Here is a 23,974-nt window from a genome sequence, read left to right as displayed (position 1 = left end):
ACTGAGCCTTGCGGTACCCCACTAGTCACTGCCTGCCATTCCGAAAAGGACCCGTTTATTCCTACTCTTTTGCTTCCTGTCCGCCAACCAATTTTCTATCCACCTCAAAACTGAACCCTCAATACCGTGTGCTTTAAGTTTGTACACCAATCTCCTATGTGGGACCTTGTCGAAGGCCTTCTGAAAGTCCAGATATAACACATCGACTGGTTCTCCCTTATCCACTCTACTAGTTACATCCTCGAAAAATTCTATAAGATTCGTCAGACATGATTTGCCTTTGGTAAATCCATGCTGACTTTGTCCGATGATTTCACCACTTTCCAAATGTGATGCTATCACATCTTTAATAACTGACTCTAGCATTTTCCCCACTACCGATGTTAGGCTAACTGGTCTATAATTCCCCGTTTTCTCTCTCCCTCCCTTTTTAAAAAGTGGGGTTACATTAGGTTACAAAGTGGGGATATAATGGGAAAGCTCTCCACATGCTTATAGAGATGAGCCTCAGGGATCATTGCAGGGGTTATTCAGGGAGGGGCCTGGAAGCAATCATTTCAGGTCTATTACGCTATCTTGCTTAAGTTCCATTTGTAATTATTTATAATTATTCTAAGATCTGGACAACAATCCAGCTTGAAATGGTGCGCATTCATGCCACAGCAATACCACATACATCTTCAAGAGAGCCTAACCACCTCCCATTGACATTACCTTTGTCAAATTTTCCCATCATCAACATTGCTGATTGGAGACAGACACAAAAAGCTGGAGTAACTCAGCGGGTCAGGCAGCATCTCTGGAGAAAAGGAACAGGTGATGTTACAGGTCGAGACCCTTCTTCAGACGGAGAGCCAGGGATAAGGGAAACGAGAGATATAGAAGGTACAGCGAACAAATGAAAGAATATAAGAGTATTGGAGTCAGTCCAAAGGAGATTCACTAGTCCTTCAGAATATCCCTTGAAGAGTGATCTGCAGTCACCGAATCTGCATTTCTCTAATGATTAGACCATCACATGGTTCAGACTGGGAGGGGGATGAAAATAAGTACCATAAAGACAGGAGGAGATAGTCTGTGACAGGAGAAGCCATGGTTAAGGTAAAGGGAAAGCACAATGAAATCACTGATGGGGCAGTCTTGCCAGAGCACATATAACATATGGAGAAACAAACAGAGTTTGGAAAGAAGCCATTACAAACCACAAGATGAAAATTGATCTGCTCAAGACTGGTGTGGCAGTTTTTGGACTTGGCATGAAAATTAATAGCCGACCCAAGGAGATATCAAAACAACGAGTCAAAAATGATCCATGTGCACACAGTGGCTAGATGGAACGTGGCTTCAAAACTAACCAAGTCAATTTCACTGCAAATACATTTGAGATAAATTTATTGTCTGCAATAAAGATGACAGGAGCACCATGGAAAAATTAACATGGCAAACCAGTAGTTTTCGGAAACTTTTGTTGAAAACCTAAAAGTGGTAGCTGTAATTTCCATTTTGCAGAACTCATCAGCTCTTTGGTGCATATGGACGATTACTAAAATTCACCCATTTCCATGAGCGTTTTAGTGCTTTAGCTCAGTACTGAAGACCAGAGAGCATCTAATAATATAATTTTAAAGTACTGCCCAATGCAAAGCACATGAATAATCTAATGGCTCCAATATTCCTGGAATTCCACTCAGACTCAAATTCAAAAAAATGAAATGTAATCAGACCCAAATTTTGAAATTAAAATTGGAACGAGCTTAAAGGCAATTCCTTGGGGCATTCTTTTTCAATAACTTCACACTTAATGAGAAGATGGATGATTGTGCCCATCTGATAAATTACCAACAATGCATGTATAGAATACAATTGAGCATCAATAATACGAGCCATACACAAAGTATATGGATAAGGACCAGCTGTTTGAACAGAAATAGCAAATAGTATAAAATAGATGAACATTCAAATGAGAAACATCTGGGCAAAGGCAATGCAGGGTGTACACAAATGTGTCCAGTTATTACTCATAATTAGTTCCATTTTAATTTTAAAATTGTAATGCGAAGGTGCAAGTGCAGTGAATAATATAATTCAAGTAAAGTTCACGATGTCAAGCGCCACCATGCGACTTTCATCCTGTCCCACACTGCAGTAAGTGAATCCAGTGCTGGACGCACATCCAGAGCAGTAAACTGGTACGTTGACTTGTCCACCTTGCCTCCATCATAGTAGTCAATTACATATCGGACGTCTCTCCCACAACGATTCACAACCCAATCATGCCGATCAAAGGGTAGTTCATACCTAGTGGGGTTTTAAAATAAATCAACTGAATGCAAGTTATCTTACAGAACAATAAGCATCATGCTTGGCACAGATGTTATGGGTGGAAGGGCCTGTTCCCATGCTGTTCATTTCTATGTTCTCAGTTCAACATTCACATCATGTAGCATATTTACCCTCAATTAATGGAAGTGATATCGTGGAAGACAACATTAAATTCGTGGAATTTAAAAAATATATTAATTTCACAAGCATTTTAGTCAGTGTCTCCACGTATTTTTTTTCTTTCAAATTCTTATTGCTGTTGTCGAGGTTCCAGAACACTGGAAAGATAGCCAACGTTCTTCCCATATTCAAGAAGATTCATAGCACTTTCATCAATAATAAAGTATTGCTCCAAGCAAAGCATATGAACAAGTCAATGGCTACAATACTCTGGCTATTCCACCCACCCTCACAGTCATAAAATGAAATATAATCAGGTCAATGTTTTGAAACTAAAATTGGAACAATCTTAAAAGCAATTCCTTAGAGCAAGCGAAGAAACTAAAGGCTGGTGAGCCACACATCTCTAATAGGGAAATTATTGAAAAATAATTCTTACGGATAGGATTTACGATTACTTGGAAAGACAGGGGAGTTGTACACAAGAAATCCTGCCTCACAAATCTAATTAAGATTTTCAAGGAGGTTACTAAGAAAATTGATGAAAGTGATCGACGTGGTCATATGGGCTTTTAAGCGGGCCTGGGGCCCCATAGCAGAAGCGTCCACGTCGCGGGGCTGGAACTGGAAGTGTCCTGAGCTAAGTCTGCTATCACCATCATCTATTGTACGTGATGGCTCCCACTGATTGTCGACGGAAGCTTGCGCCCCTTTCAGGACGGACGATGACAGTGATGCAACATTTGAAACATGGATGATGGACAAGAAAGAAAACAGAATCGATGGTACAAGAATCGATGCTGGGAGGGTCATTGTTCATCACATGACAGATGAGAATGTCTGTGGCCTGATAAGTTTGCTGATGGCACGAAGATTGGTGGATTGGTTCTCAAGGGATCGAGCCAAGGAGGCTGTGGGGTGGCCGAGAAGAGGTTTATAAAATTATCAGGGGGATTAAGGTAGTAAGAGGGATCGTACACCAACAGGAAATTTGGATGGAGCAGTGGCAAATGATATTTAATCCAGATACGTGTGATATATTGTATTTTGTGTCATCTAATGCTGTCCAGACATGGAGACACCCAAGACCCATTGATGCACACAAGGAGCTTAGGCCACAAGATATAGTTAATTGAAAATGGCGAGATGGATGGATAGAGCAGTGAAAACAGCATTTGGTTTGTTTACCTTCATGAGCAGAGGCATTGGGTCTTAGGAGTTGGGACTTCATGTGACTAACTGGGAAGAGAATTCAGAAATCGGAGGTGCACAAGGACTTGGGAATGCTGGTGCAGGATTCCCCAAAAGTTAATTTGCAAGTCGAATCGGTAGTAAAGAAGGCAAACGCAATGCTGGCATTTATTTTGAGGACTAGAATACAAAAACAGGGATGTAATGCTGAGGCTTTATAAAGCGTGGGTCAGACTGCATTTGGAGTATTGAGGGCAACATTGAACCCTATATCTGAGGAAGGATGTGCTGGCCCTGGAGAGGGTCCAGAGGAGGTTTATAAGAATGATGCCAGGAATAAGTGGATTAACATATGGTGAGCGTTTGACGGCACTGGCCCTGCACTCGCTGGAGTTTAGAAGGATGAGGAGGTATCTCATTGAACCTTACCGAATAGTGCAAGGCTTGAACTGAATGGATGTGGAGAGGATGTCTCCAGTCGTGGCAGAGTTTAGGACCAAAAGTCAAAGCCTCAGAATTAAAGGACGCTCCTTTAAGAAGGAGGTGAGGAGAAAATTCTTTAGTCAGCTGTGCAAGACATTGGTTAGGACACAATTGGAAAATTGTGTGCAGTTTTGGTTACCACACTATAGAAAGGATATGGTGGAAAACAGTGCAGGATGTTGCTTGGAATGGATAGATAGTTTTGGGCTGTTTTCCCTGGAGCAAAGGAGGCTGAGTGGTAAAGGTTTATAAAATGATATAAAGGAAAGCAGACAGGGTAGGTAATCACAATGCCTTTCCAAGGATAAAGGAGTCTTAAACTAGAGTTCATAGGTTTAAGATCAAAGTCGAGTTGAATTTAGTTTAATATCATGTGTACCGAGTGAGGTAGTGAAAAACTTTTGCTGCGTGTAAACCAGTCAGCGAAAAGACAATACACGATTACAATTGAGTCATCCGCAGTGTACAGATACATGATAAAGGGAATAACGTTTAGTGCAAGATAAAGTCTGATCAAAGATAATCCGAGGGTCTCCATTGAGGTAGATAGTAGCCCTGGACTGCTCTCTAGTTTGTAGGATGCCTCAATTGCCTGATAACAAGGACTATTTAGATGAGATGGGAACTATTTAGAAATCTGATGGGCAAGTTCTTCCCACTTACTGGGTATATGGAGTAAGATACCAGATGGTACTAAAGGCAGCATACAAAAACTCATTTGGGCAAGTACATGGGCTGGAATGGAAAAAGGGGAATATTGCCAAATGCAGGAAATGGGATTAGCGTACAAAGGCCTTTCAGTTGGGATGGAGTAGTTAAACTCTGGAATTCTTACCCTACCAACTGCCTACTTAAACACGCTGCTTAAAATGCACCTTCTTTGACCAATTGTTTGGCTGCTTGCCTGATATCTCGCAAGACTGGAGACAATTTCTTGTTTGGCAACATCCCATGAAGTGCTTTGTCATGTTTCCACTATGGAAACAAATAGTTTATCAGAATTATGCTCACTTAAAAAAGCACGTAATTGTCAGTGTGTGCTTTCCACAACAACTACATTCATAGCATCCAGAAGAACAATTCAGCACTACCTCCCCTGAAATCACCAATTTCTCAAAAACATCAAAAAGCACTCGTTACATCAAGCGACAAAATAAATTGATGCATTGTCTAATCATTAAATATTAATTCCAAAACACAGTTTGAAACCTACCCCATTAAAGAACGAATTCGAGCTCTTGGTGAATACTCGTTCGCTTTCCCCCCAAAACGAACTAGTGTAGGCCCACAGGGACATTGTCTGTAATACCAAACAAAAATATTAATGCTTCTAAATTTGCATAACTGACATTAATATCCAACAACATTGCCTACATTGATGTAACAAGTGGCTGTGCATTCATGCTTTGTGAATGAGGTTCATTAACATATATTCCTGTCACTAATCTCGCAAAGAGGCGTCCACATCTCAAACGTACTAATACCGAAGCTCTTTTTATTGCTGCCCGGACGGAGAGTCCTAAAATAGGGGACATCATATGGTTGGAAAATGAGCCAAGCCTTTCAGGTATATAATTAGGAAAAGTGCACGACGCTTGCTTCTCAAGAAAATGACAACCAAATCTGATTCAAATGCTAATTTTAACTTTAGAAACTATCATAATTATGTTCACCCGAAGAAATAAAGAAGATTTTGCAGAAAAAGCAAGTATATAGAATTATATCGCAGATCAAACATGAATAGCAGAACATCAACGATCAAAACCTTCTCTTTACAGTCTATCCTGTGAATTAATTGTTTTCTTTATTCTCATAAAATCACTAGATCAGATATTCTGACCACACCAGCTACGAACACAAAGATAAACTTCTAAAAAAGTTATGGAATCTGTTCTACTGGACTCTTACTGAATTACATCAGCAATATTCCCCCGCCCCATCTTTAATAATTATTATTCTATGTGGGCCACTTTAAAGTTTACAGTATCACAGCTGACTAAATACAGTGCCCTCCATAACATTTGGGACAAAGACCCATCATTTATTTATTTGCCTCTGTACTCCACAATTTGAGATTTGTTATCGAAAAAAATCACATGTGGTTAAAAATCACATGCACATGAGAGCATATTGTCAGATTTTAATAAAGGCCTTTTTTATACATTTTGGTTTCACCATGTAGAAATTACAGCTTTGTTTATACAGAGACCCCCATTTTAGGGCACCACAATGTTTGGGACACAGGTGTGTTTAATTGCCTCCCATATGTAGGTAAAAGAGAGCTCTCAGCACCTAGTCTTTCCTCCAGTCTTTCCATTAGCTTTGGAAACCTTTGTTGCTGTTTATCAACATGAGGACCAAAGTTTTGCCAATGAAAGTCAAAGAAGCCATTATGATACTGAGAAACAAGAATAGAACTATTAGAGACATCAGCCAAAACTTAGGCTTACCAAAATCAACTGCTTGGAACATTATTAAGAAGAGAGCACTGGTGAGCTTACAAAGGGACTGGCAGGCCAAGGAAGACCTCTACAGCTGATGACAGAAGAATTCTCTCAAGAATAAAGAAAAATCCTCAAACACCTGTCCAACAGATCAGAAACGCTCTTCAGCAGTCAGATGTAGATTTGTCAATGACCACTGTCTGCAGAAGACTTCATGAACAGAAATACAGAGGCTACACTGCAAGATGCAAACCACTGGTTAGCCACAAAAATAGGATGTCCAGGTTAGTTTGTCAAGAAGTACTTAAAAGAGCAACCACAGTTCTGGAAAAAGGTCTTGTGGACAGATGAGACACTCTTATATCAGTGATGGTGAGCAAAGTATGGAGGAGAGAAGGAACTGCCCAAGATCCAAAGCATACCACCTCATCTGTGAAACACGGTGGTGGGGGTGCTATGGCCTGGGCATGTATGGCTGCTGAAGGTACTGGCTCACTTATCTTCATTGATGATACAACTGCTGATGGTAGTAGCATAATGAATTCTGAAGTGTGTAGACACATCCTATCTGCTCGTTCAAACAAATGCCTCAAAACTCATTGGCCGGCGGTTCATTCTACAGTAAGACAATGATCCCAAACATACTGCTGGAGCATCAAAGGAGTTTTTCAATGCTAAAAAATGATCAATTCTTGAGTGGCAAAGTCAATCACCTGATGTGAACCCAAATGAGCATGCCTTTTATATGCTGAAGAGAAATCTGAAGGGGACTAGCCCCCAAAACAAGCATAAGCTAAAGATGGCTGCAATACAGGCCTGGCAGAGCATCACCAGAGAAGACACCAAAGCAACTGGTGATGTCCATGAATTGCAGACTTCCAAGCAGTCATTGCATGCAAAAGATATGCAACAAAATACTAAACATGACTACTTTCATTTACATGACATTGCTGTGTCCCAAACATTATTGTGCCCTGAAATGGGGGGACTATGTATAAACACTATGTATAAACATGGTGACACCAAAATGTATAAAAATGGCCTTTATTAAAATCTGACAACATGCACTTTAACCACATGATTTCTTCTCTTACAAATCTCAAATTGTGGAGTAGAGGCAAATAATTAAATAAAGGTCTTTGTCCCAAACATTATGGAGGGCACTGTATATAGATGTGCATGCATGAGTACAATGTATTATTGTGTGCAAGTATGTTCACAAGACATAATGGGCTGAAAATCATATTCAGTGGCTGCAAAGACTGATATTTTAAAGTTCACTTGCTTATTCAAGAAAAGAGATAAAAGAATAGCAAGAACGTGATTTCAGCACAGGAGATAACATACCCTAGTGGGTAATTCACCTTTGCAGGCACTACTGTCCCGATAGTATTAGGAGGCTGGTGACCACAATAAAATTTACATCATTTCTTTCTAACCTTCCCACATTGTTGCATCAAAGCTGCAAAAAACAAAAAGCTTACGACAGGTAGTAAATAACGTGCATTCAAAACCAAAATGCCGTTTATCAATGAGAAGATCAGAGGAAATTTAATCTACCGATAATTTACTTTTGCAAAGAATTCAATAAACTGAATTTGACACTTTGAAGATAAACTTCATTCATGAAGTAAAATAACACAAGCTCTGGCAAGGATCACGGCACCATCCCATTGCTGCATCTACTTTCAGCAGTTGTACTAACTTGGCATGGAGTGCTTCCCACTTGAGTATTTCATTCCAGACTTGTTCATTGTTTTGATTATGGATCTTGATGATATTTGTCATATCATGAGGTGCTAGGTCATCATTACGCCAACGCCATCTGTAAAATAATAGTGGAACAAAATACAACTTTGAAATATAGTAATGTTGGCTCAAAATCATGGCTCAAAAAGGTAAAGTCAGTCAAACAGCAAGAACTAGACCCCTTGGCCAAACACATCCATGCCAAACATAAAATTTCAAGCTTGACAATATCTTTCCTATAATATGGTGCCCAGAACCGAACACAATACTCTAACTAACTCCGTCAGTTTGTCAGTTTGTTTGTTTTTATGTTTTACTGTTTTGTAAAGCGTCTTTGAGCATTTGGTAAAAGCGCTATATAAAATAAATGTTTATTATTATTATTATTATTATTAAATGCAGTCTCACCAACGTCTTATACAACTGCAACATGCCCTCCAACTTATGTGTAGGAAACAACTGCAGATGCTGGTTTAAATCGAAGGTAGACACAAAATGCTGGAGTAACTCAGCGGGACAGGCAGCATCTCTGGAGAGAAGAAATGAGCGGCGTTTCAGGTCGAGACCCTTCTTCAGACTGAAGGGTCTCGACCCGAAACGTCGCCATTCCTTCTCTCCAGAGATGCTGCCTGTCCCGCTGAGTTACTCCAGCATTTTGAGTCTACCTCCCAAGAGCAACACGACATCCCAACTTCTATACTCAATATTCTGACTGATGAAGGCCAAAGTGCTAAAAGCCTTTTTGACCACCTTATCTACCTGTGACTCAACCTTCAAGGAACCATGCACCTGTACTCCTAAATCCCTCTGCTCTACAACACTACCCAGAGGCCTACCATTTACTGTGTAGGTCCTGCCCTTGTTCGACATCCCAAAATGCAACACCTCACACTTTTCTATATTAAATTCCATCAACCATTCCTCTGCAGACCTGGCCAATCAATCCAGACCCTGCTGCAATCCTTCACAACCATCTTCACTATCTGCAAACCCACTAACTTTTGTATCATCAGCAAACTTGCTAATTTTGCCCTGTATGTTCTCATCCAAATCATTGATGTAGATGACAAACAGTAACGGGTTCAGCACCACACCCCGAGACACACATGGCAGATGCAGTTTAATGTAGATAAGTGTGAGGTTATTCACTTTGGAAGTAAGAATAGAAAGGCAGATTATTATCTGAATGGTGTCAAGTTAGGAAGAGGGGATGTTCAACGAGATCTGGGTGTCCTAGTGCATCAGTCACTGAAAGAAAGCATGCAGGTACAGCAGGCAGTGAAGAAAGCCAATGGAATGTTGGCCTTCGTAACAAGAGGAGTTGAGTATAGGAGCAAAGAGGTCCTTCTACAGTTGTATCGGGCCCTGGTGAGACCGCACCTGGAGTACTGTGTGCAGTTTTGGTCTCCAAATTTGAGGAAGGATATTCTTGCTATTGAGGGCGTGCAGCGTAGGTTCACTAGGTTAATTCCCGGAATGGCGGGACTGTCGTATGTTGAAAGGCTGGAGCAATTAGGCTTGTATACACTGGAATTTAGAAGGATGAGGGGGGTGTAGTGGCCTGGCGGAGGCCAGAGAAAGGCAAGACGCCAGGCAGTGTTTTGTGAGATTCTTTATTAGGCTGTGAGCTCCTGCCCACAGCGTAGTTCTCCTAGGGAATAGCTACGCCTTCCCTTGGTCTGGCTTTTAACCCCTCTCCCTGTCCGTCACGTAACGAGGGGGCTGACCCAAGGAGTGGCCCGATCCGCCACAGGACCCCCCCCAAGAACCGGAGGTACAAAACGGACAGGAGGGCGCACGAGGCGACCAGCCCGGGTGCGCACCATGACCGGCGCAGGGACCGGCGGCTGACCGACAGGTGGAGGGGTCGAAACAGAGACCGTAGGGGGTAGCTTGGATGGGGGGCGACCGCGCGGGCGGGGCTGCGCAACCAGCACCGGCCGATCAATGTCCACGTGTGCCGGCTTCAGCCGTGCGACCGAAACAGTCTCTCTGCGGCCCCCCATGTCCAGAACGAATGTGGCCGAGCCGTGTTGCAGGACCCGGAAGGGGCCCTCGTACGGCCGCTGGAGAAGGGATCGGTGTGCGTCCCTGCGCAGGAATACAAACTGGCAGTCCTCCAGAGCGGCAGGGACGTGTGGCTGGAATGTCCCATGACGTGACGTGGGCACAGGTGCCAGCCTGCCCACCGTCTGCCGAAGACGTTGCAGGGCGTCAGACGGCTGCTCCACTCGACCCTGGGCTGGTGGGATGAACTCCCCGGGAACCGTCAAGGGGGCCCCGTACACCAACTCGGCGGAGGAGGAGGCCAAGTCCTCCTTGGGTGCGGTGCGGATCCCCAGCAACACCCACGGCAGGGCGTCCACCCAGTCTGGGCCCGTGAGCCGAGCCTTCAGGGCAGCTTTCAGCTGGCGGTGAAAGCGTTCCACCAACCCGTTCGACTGTGGATGGTACGCCGTAGTGTGGTGTAGGCTGACACCCAAGAGTCTTGCCATGGCCGACCACAGTTCCGAAGTGAACTGTGGCCCCCGGTCGGATGTAATGTCCAGTGGCACCCCGAACCGGGCGATCCAGTGCGCCGCCAAGGCCCGCGCGCAGGTGGCCGTCGAGGTGTCTGCCAGCGGAATGGCCTCCGGCCACCGCGTGAAGCGATCTACCACCGTGAAGAGGTGGGTCATGCCCCGGGACGGCGGCAGGGGCCCCACGATGTCCACATGAATGTGGTCGAAGCGCTGCCGAGGGACACGAAACTCTTGCAGAGGCGCACGCACGTGTCGCTGGATTTTTGAAGTTTGGCACGGGATGCAGGTGCGTGCCCAGTGTGCGACCTGCTTACGCAGCCCGTGCCACATGAAACGGGAGGATACAAGGGCCACCGTCGCCCGAATGGAGGGGTGAGACAGCCCGTGGAGCACCTCGAATACCCTGCGACGCCAGACGACAGGGACGATGGGCCGAGGCAGGCCAGTGGAGGTGTCGCATAACAGTGTTGTATCCCCGGGGCCACAGACAATGTCCTCCAGCTGCAGGCCGGACACGGCTGTACGATAGGCGGCCATCTCCTCGTCCCCCAGCTGTGCGGCTGCTAGGGCGGAATAGTCGATCCCCCCGGCCATTTGTAGGACGGCGTGGATCGCGGGTCTAGACAGGGCGTCGGCCACCCTGTTGTTTTTTCCTTCCACGAACCGAATCGAGGTGGTGTATTCCGACACATAAGCCAATTGTCTCTGTTGCCGCGCAGACCACGGATCGGAAACCTTTGCGAACGCAAAGGTGAGTGGCTTATGGTCGGTGAACGCGGTGAAGGGTCTCCCCTCTAGGAAGTACCGAAAGTGGCGTACCGCGAGGTAGAGGGCGAGGAGCTCCCGGTCGAACGCGCTGTAATGCCGTTGGGCTCCGCTGAGGTGCCTGCTAAAGAAGGCGAGTGGCCGCCAACACCCGTCGATGTGCTGCTCTAGCACCGCACCAACCGCCACCTCAGAAGCGTCCACGGTCAGGGCGGTTGGGGCATCCTCCTTAGGATGGACGAGCATCGTGGCCCTGGCTAGGGCCTCCTTAGCCTGCTCAAAGGCCGCTCCTGCTTCGTCGTCCCACTCGAGCTCCTTGCGGCGACCAGCCATGAGGTGGAAGAGTGGGCGCATAGTTCTGGCCACCGACGGCAGGAAACGGTGATAGAACGAGACCATCCCAACGAATTCCTGCAGGCCCTTGACAGTGGTCGGTCGGGGGAAACGGCGGACAGCTTCGACCCTGTCCGGAAGAGGTACCACCCCTTGTGGGGTCACCCGATGGCCGAGGAAATCGATGGACGTCACCCCAAAACGGCACTTGGAAGTGTTGATGGACAAACCGTACTCGCTGAGGCGTTTACACAGCTGGCGGAGGTGGGTGCAGTGCTCCTGCTTCGAGCGGCTGGCCACGAGTACGTCGTCCAAATACACAAAGACGAATTCCAGGCCACGGCACACACAGTCCATAAGCCGTTGGAAGGCCTGTGCGGCGTTCTTCAACCCGAACGGCATCCGTAGGAACTCGAATAGGCCGAACGGGGTGATGATGGCAGTCTTGGGGATGTCATCGGGGTGGACCGGGATTTGATTATATCCACGCACAAGATCCACCTTGGAGAACACGGAAGCTCCGGCCAGGTGGGCATTAAAGTCCTGGATGTGCGGAACCGGGTACCTGTCGGGAACGGTCGCGTCATTTAAGCGCCGATAGTCCCCGCACGGTCGCCAACCCCCGTCCGCCTTGGGGACCAAGTGGAGTGGTGACGCCCACGGGCTATCGGAGGGGCGCACGATGCCCATTGACTCCATTTGACGAAACTCCTCTCGAGCTAGACGGAGCTTGTCTGGAGCGAGACGCCGCGCTCGGGCGTGCACGGGTGGGCCGGTGGTGGGGATGTGATGTTGCACCCCGTGCTTGGGAGCGGAGGAGGAGAAGTGGGTTTCCACAATGTCCGGGAAGTCCGCCAGGATGCGCGCGTACGTCGCATCCACGGACGACAGGTGTCCAACGTTGGGGGAGACCGGCCTCATCGTGCTGGAGTGCACCAGGCGCTGCCGCCTGACATCCACGAGCATGGAATGCGCCCGCAGGAAGTCGGCGCCCAGCAGCGGCTGGGAAACATCGGCGATGATGAACCGCCACGTGAACCAGCTGTCGCCGAAGTTAAGGGCGAGCTGGCAGACCCCGTAAGTGTTGATGGGGCTACCGTTCGCCGCAGTGAGGAGGGGGCCGCTTTTGCCCGTATTGATATCGGCGGTGGAAGGAGGTAGGACGCTCACCTCTGCTCCAGTGTCGACGAGGAACCGACCCCCGGTGCGGCGATCCCGGGCGAACACACGATGGATCTGGCCGGCCGCCGAAGGGATCACTGACGGCCGGCCCTTGCGTTTCCCGGAAAGGCACAGGGTAGGCGACATTGCTTTGCGTTTGGTCCCCAACGACGGTGATAATAGCACCAGCCACTTTTGCTGGTGTCCGGTGGTGGTGCAGACTGGGATGCCCACCAGCGACCTCCGGTGGTCTCCAGCGGTATTGGAGGTGGTGCTGCTTGGGCCGACCACCAGCGACCTCTGGTGGCGTCTGGCTGAATTGTCGGCGGGCCGTGCGAGAAGGACGTGCCGGCACCGGGGTGCCCGATGGCGGCCGGATTTCGCCGCGGGGGTCGCCCTGAAACGGGGTCGACGGCGGCCCCAGCTTGCTGTTGGCCTTCCGACGCCGCGGAAAAGACGGCTTGGGCTTCCAGGTCCTCCCGACGGGACATCCAGATTTGGTCAGCGCGCTCTCCCAGCCGCTGCGTGTCGGTGAAGGGATCCTCAGCGAGCTGAGAACGGAGGTCGACCGGGAGCTGCCGCAGGTAGGCCTGCTTAAATAAGAAACAGGGCGGGTGGTTGCCCATGAAGGCGAGCATGTCCTCCAGAAGGGCCGACGGCCGTCGGTCCCCGAGCCCCCCCTGGCTCATAACGCGAGTTGCCCTCTCGGCGTCGCTGAGGCCGAACCTCCTGATAAGGAGTTCCTTAAGGCCCTTATATTTGTCATCCGCGGGGGGGTCATTTAGATAAGGCTTTACTCGCCTTGCTGTCGCCTGGTCCAGGGCGCCGACGACATAGAAGTACTTCGTCAAGTCGACGGTTACCCCTCGCACAGCAAATTGTGCCTCTGCCTGCTGGAACCAGACCTCAGGCTCTTCGGTCCACAGGGTCGGGAGTTTGAGGGCGACGGCCTCGAGGTCGGCAAGACCGAGGGCGGCAGGAACGGGTTGCGCGAGGGCGGCAGGACCGGGTTGTCCATTATTGTTTGACATCACGACGTGTGATGTCCGTCGAGGTCACCAATGTAGTGGCCTGGCGGAGGCCAGAGAAAGGCAAGACGCCAGGCAGTGTTTTGTGAGATTCTTTATTAGGCTGTGAGCTCCTGCCCACAGCGTAGTTCTCCTAGGGAATAGCTACGCCTTCCCTTGGTCTGGCTTTTAACCCCTCTCCCTGTCCGTCACGTAACGAGGGGGCTGACCCAAGGAGTGGCCCGATCCGCCACAGGGGGATCTTATTGAAACATATAAGATAATTAGGGGATTGGACACATTAGAGGCAGGAAACATGTTCCCAATGTTGGGGGAGTCCAGAACAAGGGGCCACAGTTTAAGAATAAGGGGTATGCCATTCAGAACGGAGATGAGGAAGAACTTTTTCAGTCAGAGAGTGGTGAAGGTGTGGAATTCTCTGCCTCAGAAGGCAGTGGAGGCCAGTTCGTTGGATGCTTTCAAGAGAGAGCTGGATAGAGCTCTTAAGGATAGCGGAGTGAGGGGGTATGGGGAGAAGGCAGGAACGGGGTACTGATTGAGAGTGATCAGCCATGATCGCATTGAATGGCGGTGCTGACTCGAAGGGCTGAATGGCCTACTCCTGCACCTATTGTCTATTGTCACACCACTAGTCAAGAGCCTCCAGTCTGAGAAACAACCTTCCACCATCACCCTCTGCTTCCTTCCATGGAGCCAATTTGCTATCCATTCAGCTATCTCTCCTTGGATCCCATGCGAACTAACCTTCAAGAGCAGCCTACCATGCGGAACCTTGTCAAATGCCTTAATGAAGTCCATGTACACAGCATCTACAGCTCTGCCCTCATCGACCTTTTTGGTCACGTCTTCAAAAAAAGCAATCAGATTTGTGAGACACGACCTCCCAAGTACAAAACCATGCTGACTATCCCTAATCAGCCCTTGCCCACCCAAATGCCTGTGTAAGCTATCCCTCAGAATACTCTCCAGTATTCATTTCAGGAGCACGCAAAGAACTTCCCAGGGGTTATGTACCTTTGAACTTCTCCAACGTTAAGAACCGTGAATGCCAAGTCATCAAGTATGCCAAGAGGTGTACAGATTTCAAGAAGGGAAAGTAAGGGCCAAGTAGAGCCAAAACCATAATCAATTCAGTGATCTCACTAATTGGCAGGGAAATCGTACAGGGCCCTGGGGCCTACTCCTGTTCCTTTTACTTATGTCATAAAACTCAAGTAAACTGCACAGTGAAATATAGAGCTTTATCTTTTTTTTGGTTTAGTTTAGAGATGCAGCGTGGAAACAAGCCCGTCTGCGCACAGCAATCCCCGTACACTAGCATTATCTTACACACTTGGGACAATGTACAATTTTTACCAAAGCCAATTAACCTACAAACCGGTACATCTTTGGAGTGTGGGAGTAAACCGGAGCACCCTAGGAAAACCCAAGCGATCATGGGGGAGAATGAAGAAAATCCGTACAGACAGCACCCGTAGTCAGGATCGAACCCGGGTTCTCTGGCACTGTGAGGGAACAACTCTACCGCTGCGCCACCATACTGCCCAAAGGGATTTTGTATGCCAGTTTTGTAGACAAATGTAATTCTCACTAGGCTACAGCAGTAACAATCTTTGGACAGACAACCCGTTTTAATCGGCACGGTGGCACAGCGGTAGAGTTGCTGCCTTACAGCAAATGCAGCGCCAGAGACTCAGGTTCGATCCTGACTACGGGTGCTGTACTGTACGGAGTTTGTACGTTCTCCCCGTGACCTGCGTGGGTTTTCTCCGAGATCTTCGGTTTCCTCCCACACTCCAAAGACGCACAGGTTTGTAGGTTAATTGGCTGGGCAAATGTAAAACTTGTCTCTAGTGGGTGTAGGATAGTGTTAATGTGCGGGGATTGCTGGGCGGCGCGGACCCGGTGGGCCGAAGGGCCTGTTTCTGCGCTGTATCTCTAAATCTAAAAAAATCTAAATCCTCTTTTAAGCATCTTTCTTATTGAGCTCCATGGAAAAATGAAGGCATTTTTAAAAAGCGGAATATCTGTGATATAAGCTGGAAAACATCTATATACCCTTTCTTAAGCATTGCATTCCAAAACATCTGTTCAGAAGGATATACCCAACGCTTCCCTGAGTTAGATCGAGGAATGGAAGATTCTTCTCTGGATACAGAAAGAGGGAATGGTTGATCTGGTGCTGGCTGCTGGTTTGGTGGTGGCATCTACAAAACAGAAGTAACAAGGTTCCAATATTAACTGAAAAATGTCCAAGTGCACAATATTGAACACAGATTAATACAGCTGCAAAAAAAATCCGAAAATCGGATTTGACGTCATCTTAGAAAGAAAAAACTAAAAAAAACTAAATTCACTATTTATACTCATTGCTTTAATGGCATTTCATTTGTAGCTTAATTTTCTACATTACATCTGGATCTAACGGTTCTATAATTTGTTGTCAGTTTATAACTAATTTTACAAATTATTTGTACATGAAATTTATTCAAATTCATACCGTGGCATAAAAAAATATTAATTGGGCATGCTTACTGACTGCAACTAACTGGGGATCAAGTTTCGATTGTGCAGCCAAACAGTTCTCATTAATAAATAGATTGAAACTAAACCAGAAGGGAACAACATTTATAGTCTACCTAATGTATTCATTGAATCCTTTATAACCAAGGGATTTAAAGCCAATGCTTAACTATGGTAACAGCAAAATAAATTGAAGAAACTGGAAAAACATGAAAAATATTACTTGATTGATTAAAACGAAGCTGTTCCTTCTTACCATATTGCTGGGATCAATTGTGTCTGTTTCTGGTCTGTCACCCGTTCTCTTGGGGCACTCCACGTAGTCATATGCCCTCTCCTGATGTGATGGAATTGGATACGATGCATTCTCTGCTGAAGTGGCTGCTGCCGTTGCCTGATGCATTGGACAACCTGCTGGGATGCGCAATGGAAAAAATATCAATGAAACAATGTAATTAAAGACATCAATGCAATTTCACTGCAACAGCCCTGAAATCCTCCCCTCTGCATTTTCTTTTGCACATGGAAAAAGTTTGGTTCTGGGCATTAAGCATTCGCACAGTGATTAATGTTACCTTAGTCGGTGTTACCTCACGACTAAGATGTGCAAAATACTCATTCACGTGGAAGATAAATGATCATGTGCCCAATACCCATATTTTCTAACATGCTAAGTTGTCTTGCTCATGTCTGGCTGAACCCATTATGAAGACCATGTACAAAATCTTAAACTTCTCAACGGTAAAATCTTCCATATTTAAAATATTTTGAAAATGAAACACTGATTTCATAGGAGAAATGTACTGGTCAGTTTCAGATAAAATCATAATAATCATAATCATAATTTATAAGCCAAGTATGTTTTGCAACAGACAAAGAATTCGATTTTCCATACAATCATACCAATAAAAAGCCACAAGACACACAAAATACATTTTAACATAAACATCCACCACGATGACTCCTCCGCATTCCTCTGTGATGAAAGGCGAAAAAAAAGTTCAATCTCTTCTCTTCCCTCAAATTCCCAGTGCGGCACGGTGGCACAGCGGTAGAGCTGCTGCCTTACAGCGAATGCTCAGGTTCGATCCTGACTACGGGCGCCGTCTGTACGGAGTTTGTACGTTCCCCCCTTGACCTGCGTGGGTTTTCTCCGAGGTCTTCGGTTTCCTCCCACACTCCAAAGATGTACAGGTATGTGTACAGGTATGTAGGATAATTGGCTGGGTAAATGTAAAAATTGTCCCTAGTGGGTGCAGGACTAGCGTTGGTGTGCGGGGAACACTGGGCGGCGCGGACCCGGTGGGCCGAAGGGCCTGTTTCCGTGCTGTATCTCTAAATCTAAAAAAAAAATCAGACTCCAATCACATTAAAATATTTACCTTCCTTCTTGGCTTGATGCATTGGGCATTCGGACAAAGTGGACTTTGCCTGTGGTGCAGTGGATGCTGTTTGCACATCAATCGATGGTGTTGAAGTGGATGCTCCCATACTCTGAATCAAGACCTCAGTTAAGATGCAGATGTATAAACCTTCTATAAAAAAGGTGAAAAGGCAAACAATTGTATGATTAGCTGAATGTTATACTAAACTTACAATATGGCAAATGATTCAAGTATCACAATATCAGCATTTAATAAATACTGCAGATGGCTGATTTCCATAGGAGGGGCTCACTGTCAACATTTGACAAAGTGTGGCATAACCAAGTTGTGCCTTTATAGAAACAAATCAATGGATATCAAAACATTTCTGTGGTTGGGGTCATACATCAGACAAAGGAAGATGGCTGGTGTTAAATCAGATCAGTCTGAAGAAGGGTCTCGACCCGAAACGTCACCCATTCCTGCTTCCTGTCTGTCCTGCTGAGTTGCTCCAGCATTTTGTGTCTACTGGCTGGTGTTAAAGGTCAGCTACGTTCAAAATCACTGTTCCTCAGGACTGGACTGAGACTCAAGCATCTTCTTCAGTCTGAAGGGTCCCGACCCGAAACATCACCCTCTCCTGATGTGATTTTTCCCCAGAGATGCTACCTCATCATGGGGGGCATGGTGACGCAGCAGTAGAGTTGCTGCCGTACAGCGCTTGTAGCGCCAGAGACCCGGGATCGATCCCGACTACGGGTGCTGTCTATACGGAGTTTGTGCATTCTCCTCATGACCACGTGAGCTTTCTTCGAGATCTTCAGTTTCCCCCCCCACACTACAAAGACGTACATGTTTGTAGGTTAATTGGCTTGGGTTTGTATATTTGGTATAAGTGTAAATTGTTCTTTGGGTGTGTAGGCTTGTGTTAATGTGCGGGGTTCGCTGGTCGGTGCGGATTCGGTGGACTGAAGGGCCTGTTTCCATGCTGCATCTCTAAACTAAACCCGCTGAGCTAACCAAGCATTTTGTGTCCATCTTCATGTTACTTTAATTCTCTCGCAAAGCCCGAAGTAGTAACTTTCTGCTGATGACTGCAAGTGTTCAATTTGCAACCCATCAGCCAATGAAGCAGTGAATTCCTGCACACAGCAAGACCCAGACAAAGATCTGACAAGGAACATTTGCGCCACAAACGTGCCAGTCATTAGACATCTACAAGAAATATATACAGGGGTGGAGATAGGGAGATTAAAAAAAAACAGAAGGCCTAACTAACCCAGCGTGGGGTTGGAGTCCTGGCCCATCTCACTGCCCACAAGCCGGGGTTTGGGGGGGCAGCAGAGGGTAGGTGGGGAAAGGAGCCTCGTTCCCAGGAATGTGTGGAAAGTCAGACTGGGGGTGACCTTATTGTTTTGTGATGCCCGAGATTGACCCTGGGCGGCTTCCCATCAAGTGGGACCAATGCAGAAGACAGCTGGCAGATGGAATACAGTGTAGAAAAGTGTGGAACCACTCATTTTGGTAGTAGGAATAAAGACTATTAGAGTATTTTCTAAATGGGGAGTGAATTCAGAAATTGGAGGTGAAAAGGACTTGGGAGTGCTGGTGCAGGATTCCCAAAAAGATAATTTGCAAGTCGAATCGGTAGTAAGGAAGGCAAACACAATGCTAGCATTTATTCCGAGATGACTAGAATACAAAAATAGGGATGTAATGCTGAGGCTTTATAAGGCGCGAGTCAGACCACATTTGCAGTATTAAGAGCAACTTTGGACCCCATATCTGAGGAGGATATGCTAGCCCTGGAGAGGGACCAGAGGAGGTTTACAAGAATGATGCCAGAAATGAATAGGTTAACATATGATGAGCATTTGACAGCACTGGGCCTGTACTCGCTGGAGTTTAGAAGGATGATGGGGATCTCACCTTGAGTTACTGTAGCACTTTGTGTCTACCTGGCGGGTGTTGAACGTCAGCTATCTTCAAAATCACTGTTCCTCAGGATTGGACTGAGACTCTAGCATTTTCATCAGTCTGAAGAAGGGTCCCAACCCAAAACAACACCCTCTCCTGATGTGATTTTTCCCCAGAGATGCTACCTCATCATGGGTGGCATGATGACACAGCAGTAAAGTTGCTGCTGTACAGCGCTTGTAGCGCCAGAGATCGATCCCGACTACGGGTGCTGTCTATACGGAGTTTGTACGTTCTCCCCGTGACCACGTGGGTTTTCTTCGAGATCTTCGGTTTCCTCCCACACTACAAAGACGTTCAGGTTTGTAGGTTAATTGGCTTGGGTTTGTATATTTGGTATACGTGTAAATTGTCCCTTAGGTGTGTAGGCTCGTGTTAATGTTCACTGGTCGGTGTGGACTCGGTGGACTGAATTGAATTGAATAAATTTTATTAGCCAAGTATGTCTACATACAAGGAACTTTCCTCGGTGCTTTGCTCGCAAGTAACAACATGAAATACAGTAAATAATTCAGAATAAAACATTATAATTTAAACATGTGAAGAATGAAATAAAATACCAGAGCAAAAGGAGGCTACAGACTTTTGGTTGTTGAGTAGAGCTACTGCTCGTGGAAAAACGCTGTTTTTATGTCTGGCTGTGGCTGCTTTGAGTCGCCTTCCAGTGGGAAATGCTTCAAAGAGTTTGTGGCCAGGGTGAGAGGTGTCAGAGATGATCATGATCTTACCCACTCGCTCCCTGGCCCTTGCTGCGTACAGTTCGGGGGGGGGGGGGGGGGGGGACGGACGGACGGACGGATGGCCGGGGGGGGGGGGGGGGGGGGGGGGCTGGGGAAGATTGTAGCCAACAACCTTCTCGGCTGATCGAACAATGCGCTGCAGCCTCCGGATGTCATGCTTGGTGGTTGAGCCAAACCAGACCTGTTTCCATGCTGCATCTCTAAACTAAAATAAACCCACTGAGTTAACCAAGCATTTTGTGTCCATCTTCATCATTTACTTTAATTCTCTCACAAAGCCCGAAGTAGTAACTTTCTGCTGATGGCTGCAGCGTTCAATTTGCAACCCCTCAGCCAATGAAGCAGTGAATTCCTGCGCACAGCAAGACCCTGACAAACAAGATCTGACCAGGAACATTTGCGCCACAAACGTGCCAGTAGGTAGACATTTAAGAAATATACTGGGGTGGAAGTAGGGAGATTTAAATTAAAAACAGGTGGCCTAACTAACCCAGCGTGGGGTGGAGTCCTGGCCCATATTACAAGAAGCTGGGGTTTGGGGGGCAGCAGAGGGTAGGTGGGGAAGGAAGGCTCGTCCCCAGGAATGTGTGGATAGTCAGAATAGGGGTGATCTTAATGTTTTGTGACATTGTGACCTAAAGCCCCCGTCAGTGCCCGGCCCAGGCGCATCCACACCGGGCCCGGGCCTCGGCTTCCCAATGCTGCCCTTCAGCCCCCCGCTCGCCCTCCCCTCCCCTCAGCCCCTCTCCTCACCCCTCAGCCCCTCTCCTCACCCCTCAGCCCCTCAGCCCCTCTCCTCACCCCTCAGCCCCTCTCCTCACCCCTCAGCCCCTCAGCCCCTCTCCTCACCCCTCAGCCCCTCTCCTCACCCCTCAGCCCCTCTCCCCTCTCCTCACCCCTCAGACCCTCTCCCCTCCCCTCAGCCCCTCTCACCCCTCAGCCCCCCACTCGGCCCTCCTCTCCCCTCAGCCCCTCCTCTCCCCTCAGCCCCTCTCCCCTCCCCTCAGGCAGTCCCCGCTCGGCCCTCCAGCCCCAATCTCCGCGCTAGGGCTCACTACCCCCTCAGCCCCAACCACCCTTCGGCCCTCAGCCTCACCCCCTGCCCCTCCTCGGCTCCCCCTTCTCCTCTCTCCCCACTCTCTTCTCTTCTCTCCCCTCCGCTCTCTCCCCCCCCCCCCCCCCCCCGCTCTCACCTCCACGCCGCCTGGTGCTGAAGGTGAAGCCGCGCGTCCGCGGCGCCGATGGACGGCTTTCCACGGACGTCACATCCTGCGATTGTTCCGGGGCGTGACGCTGCGCTGCGCCGCGCGGGGCGGGGCGGGGCCACAGACAGACACACTCACTCACTAAATGCTGGAGTAACTCAGCAGGTCAGGCAGCATCTCGGGAGAGAATTTCGGGTCGAGACCCTTCTTCAGACTGATGTCAGGGGGGCGGGGCAAAGGAAGGATATAGGCGGAGACAGGAAGATAGAGGGAGATCTGGGAAGGGGGAGGGGAAGGGAGGGACAGAGGAACTATCTAAAGTTGGAGAAGTTGATGTCGATAATACACACACTCACTAATACACTCACACTCACTCAATATTACACTCACTCAATATTACACTCTCACTAATACACTCACTCAATAATACTCACTCACACACATACACTCACTCACTAATACACTCACACTCAATATTACACTCACTCACTAATACTCACTCACTCAATAATACTCACTCACACACACTCATACTCACACTCACTCAATAATGCACACACACACACAATATTACACTCACTAATACTCACTCAATAACACTCACTCAATAATACTCACACACTCATACTCACTCACTCAATAATACACTCACTATTATACTCACTAATACTCACTCAATAATACTCACACACACACTCACTCACTAATACTCACACTCACTCACTAATACACACACTCAATAATACTCACACACACTCACTAATACACTCACTCAATATTACTCACTAATACTCACTCAATAATACTCACTCATACTCACACTCACTCAATAATACACTCACTAATGCACTCACTAACTCAATAATACTCACTCACTCACACTCACTCAATAATACACTCATACTCACTCACTAATACACACACTCACTCACTCAATAAAACTCATTCACACACACTATACACTCACTCACTCAATAATTCACTCACTAATACACCCACTCACTCACTAATACACTCACTCAATAATACTCACTCACTCATACTCACACACTCACTCACTAATACTCACTCACTCAATAATACTCACTCACTAATGCACTCAATAATACTCTCACTCACTCAATAATACTCATACTCACTCACTAATACACACTCAATACTCACTCAATAAAACACTCATTCACGCACTACTCACTCAATAATACTCACTCAATAATTCACTCACTAATACACCCACTAATACACTCACTCAATAATATACTCACTCACACTCAATAATACTCTCACTCAATACTCACTCAATACACTCACTCACACACACTCAATAATACACTCTCACACACACAAATAATACTCACTCAATAATACTCACTCACACAATAATACACTAACACACTCAATAATACTCACTCACTATTACACTCACTCACTCACACACAATACACACTCACTCAATAACACACAAATACACTCACACACTCAATAATACTTACACTCAATAATACTCATACACTCAATAATACATTCACTCACGCAATAATACACACTCACTCACTCAACCTTTAGTCTCGCCTCCAAATGTCACCCATTCCCCTTCTCTCCAGAGATGATGCCTGTCCTGCCGAGTCACTCCGGTATTTTGTGTCTATCATCGGTACGAACCAGCATCTGCAGCAAGATTTGATCTTCTAGTATCTGTGATCTGCAGTGGAGTTGAGTATAGGTGCAAAGAGGTCCTTCTGCAGTTGTATAGGGTCCTAGTGAGACCGCACCTGGAGTACTGTGTGCAGTTTTGGTCTCCAAATTTGAGGAAGGATATTCTTGCTATTGAGAGAGTGCAGCGTAGGTTTACTAGAAATTCCCGGAATGGCGGGACTGTCGTATATTGAAAGACTGGAGCGGCTAGGCTTGTATACACTGGAATTTAGAAGGATGAGAGGGGATCTTATCGAAACGTATAAGATTATTAAGGGGTTGGACACGTTAGAGGCAGGAAACATGTTCCCAATGTTGGGTGAGTCCAGAACCAAGGGCCACAGTTTAAGAA

The 23,974-nt window shown here is 46.9% G+C and overlaps 1 protein-coding gene across 1 annotated transcript; it reads right to left on the bottom strand.

Annotated features, from left to right (window-relative positions):
• Positions 1–385: 385 nt before the first annotated feature.
• hccsb (holocytochrome c synthase b) lies at positions 386–22,012 on the bottom strand. Its single transcript, XM_078408276.1, has 7 exons — positions 21,916–22,012; positions 18,024–18,176; positions 16,898–17,055; positions 16,177–16,325; positions 8,266–8,385; positions 5,330–5,416; positions 386–2,298 (listed from the first exon to the last, which is right to left on the bottom strand). Exons 2-7 carry the CDS (start codon positions 18,130–18,132, stop codon positions 2,097–2,099), a joined length of 825 nt encoding a protein of 274 aa, XP_078264402.1. The 5' UTR covers positions 18,133–18,176; positions 21,916–22,012; the 3' UTR covers positions 386–2,096.
• Positions 22,013–23,974: the final 1,962 nt, after the last annotated feature.

This window comes from Rhinoraja longicauda, chromosome 11 (assembly GCF_053455715.1).
Source record: "Rhinoraja longicauda isolate Sanriku21f chromosome 11, sRhiLon1.1, whole genome shotgun sequence".
Classification (NCBI taxonomy): Eukaryota; Metazoa; Chordata; class Chondrichthyes; order Rajiformes; family Arhynchobatidae; genus Rhinoraja; species Rhinoraja longicauda.
The sequence above is the reverse complement of the archived record's forward strand: the minus strand, read 5'-3'. Positions and strand labels throughout refer to the sequence as shown.